General features: G+C 48.2%; 1 protein-coding gene across 1 annotated transcript; it reads left to right on the forward strand.

The window, feature by feature from the left end:
* The first annotated feature begins 926 nt into the window (after window positions 1-926).
* On the forward strand, window positions 927-2,300 carry LOC119345778 (NAC domain-containing protein 92-like). The gene is made up of 3 exons (XM_037615674.1): window positions 927-1,092; window positions 1,182-1,465; window positions 1,553-2,300. The coding sequence occupies exons 1-3, from the start codon at window positions 927-929 to the stop codon at window positions 2,225-2,227; spliced, it is 1,125 nt and encodes a 374-aa protein (XP_037471571.1). The 3' UTR covers window positions 2,228-2,300.
* Window positions 2,301-2,592: the final 292 nt, after the last annotated feature.

A 2,592-nucleotide genomic window follows, 5' to 3' on the forward strand; every position in this document is an offset into this window, starting at 1 on the left:
GTCTAAACACTCTTATATTAGTTTATGAGGAAGTAGTTAAAAAAAGAATGAGGTGACTGGTAGCCGAGGGATGTCACGTCGCAGGTAGTTGTATCGTAGTGGTAGACTTGGGCGGTCGATCAACCGACGGTGCTCGCCTCCCTCCGTTGCTCCCTAGGCATTCAGATCGATCCCCAACTGACAAAGCAGGCATTTTTTTTTTACGGGCAAGCAGACTTAAACATTGGCAGGTCGCGCTTTGCCACTCAAACTCTTTCTCCAGTATAATAAAGCACTTCACGCTCGATTGTGAAAAGAAGGTTACGCTTTATCATTTTTTCCTTTTCATATATATTTCATGATTTTTAAGGGTCTGTTTTTAGAAGGAAAAAATGCCGCGAATATAAAGTAGATAGGAAATAGTAGCTAGGTCAATCGCAGAGCATGCAGTTTTGGAGGAAATAAAGGTTGATAGTGGTGTAGCAGAGAAACTGATTCCAGGTGAATTAAGTTGCTTTAAAAAGTCTCAGAGATGGATGTGACGGCGGAGAAAACAAGCAAGCAGGCAAGAGCAGCCAAGCAATCCCATTATTATATTGTACTATGTATCCACCATTCGAAACTCCTACAAGGTGCCCGCTGGTCCGCCAAAAACGCTGAGGAAACAGCGGTTTATAGCGCTCGTCTATATAAGGAGCCGCATCCCAAATCCAAAGCATCCATCCAATTAGCTCAAGAAAGAGCAGAAGAAACCAAGATTACCATTTAGCCACCTTGGCTGCCTATATTTCTGTTTAGGGCTGTGGTCGAGTTCCTCTTTTCACTTTTACCCGTGAATTGAGGGTAATTGTCCGCGGCCTCTCCGTCACCATTTCTCCATCAAATCCTCCTCCGTCGTTGACCTGATATCCTTTCTTTATAGAAAAAACACACAAACCAACAAAGCCATGTCGGATATTGCACCGGTGCAGCCGTTGCCCGGCTTTCGCTTCCACCCTACCGACCAGGAGCTTGTCATCTATTACCTCTACTGCAAGGTCCATGGCCTCCACGACCGCCACGCCTTCATCCCTGAGGTCCACGTGTATAAGCACGAGCCCTGGGAGCTGCCAGGTACGTACCTACTACGCACACACCTACATGTATGTGAAGACACGGCCCGGGCCAATATACGTATTGATTTGATGATCAACCATGTGCAGGAAAATCCTTCTCGCCCAACACAGATGACACCGGGGCCAAACTGGAGTGGTACTTGTTCACGGTCAGGGCCCGAAAGTATTCCAATGGGCTTCGCATGAAGCGGGCAACGCTCACCGGCTTCTGGAAGTCCACCGGGAAGGATCGCCCCGTCATGCACAACGGCATCATCGTCGGCATGAAGAAGACCCTTGTGTTCCACACTGGCCATGCGCCTAATGGCACACGCACCGACTGGGTCATGCATGAGTATCGTCTTCAGGGCCAACGCAACCACCACATTCAGGTATATCTCCATTTCTTTCTTTTCTTGATTATGTTGTAACCGAGCTCCACAACTCTCATACACACCCTAATGGTTGATCTCTTTTAGGACGCCTATGCATTGTGTCGAGTCTTCAAAAAGAACACCGTGGCTCCGTTGATCGATTTATCCAGTGATGCCGACACATATGAGGATCCAATGCAGTCTGTGCCCGGCGGCGTCGACACGGACAAGGATTTGATGGAGCACGTGTCTGACGAAGCCGACTCAGACAAGGATCCCAAGCATTATGTGCTTGGTGGCATGGAATCAGACAAGTATCCGATGCAGTATGTGCTCAGCGGCATCGGCACGCATAACGATCCCATATGGGTCGAGTCTGATGTTGCCTCTGCGGGCAAGGATCTGATGCAGTCCGTGTTTTGTGGCGTCGGCACAGACAAGGATCACATACAGGTCGAGTCTGAGTTTGATGGTGTTCACGCGCGCAAGGGAAAGAAGCCGTTCCTCACCGATCGTGGTAGCACGAGCACAGGAAATATGGAGTTTCTCGCCGGTGGTGCCAACAGAGACAAAGAAGGGATGCAGCCTGTGTACGCCGGCGCCAGCGCGGATGAGGAGAACTCTGTCAACGCTTGGTACACCGCAGCCCTTGCGGAAGAGGATAATTCATGGGTGCAGCCCCCCTCATATGACGACTGGTACACAAGAGTCGACCTGGACAAGGATGATTCCTTGATGCAGTTCATCTTCAGTGACGTTATGCTCTTGAGCGCCGACTGAAAAGTAAAAATAGAGAAATGTAAAGAAAAGAATGAGAAGAATCCTACTCCATTGTCTATAGGTTGATCCTTAAGTCATATAATAGTGTTGTACTTTCCTTTTTATGTTTGAATAATAGTTTCTAGAGCCTTTTATATGAGTAAAAAGGTTGAGGTCTCTTCCGCGGCTGTAGACACTTCTAGATCTTCTGCTGGTACATGGAATCTGCACACTTTAACCCGAAAGGTATTGTGATAAAAAAAACTGCATGTACGTTTGGGGAGCTCGGCTTGCTTTTTTTGCTTCCTGCGCTGAACTGAGCTCACACGGGCCATCCAGTCTTTTGCCTCCTCTGGTTGTCTCCATGCCATCAGGGCTATATGTCG

This window comes from Triticum dicoccoides, unplaced genomic scaffold, assembly GCF_002162155.2.
Source record: "Triticum dicoccoides isolate Atlit2015 ecotype Zavitan unplaced genomic scaffold, WEW_v2.0 scaffold28767, whole genome shotgun sequence".
Classification (NCBI taxonomy): domain Eukaryota; kingdom Viridiplantae; phylum Streptophyta; class Magnoliopsida; order Poales; family Poaceae; genus Triticum; species Triticum dicoccoides.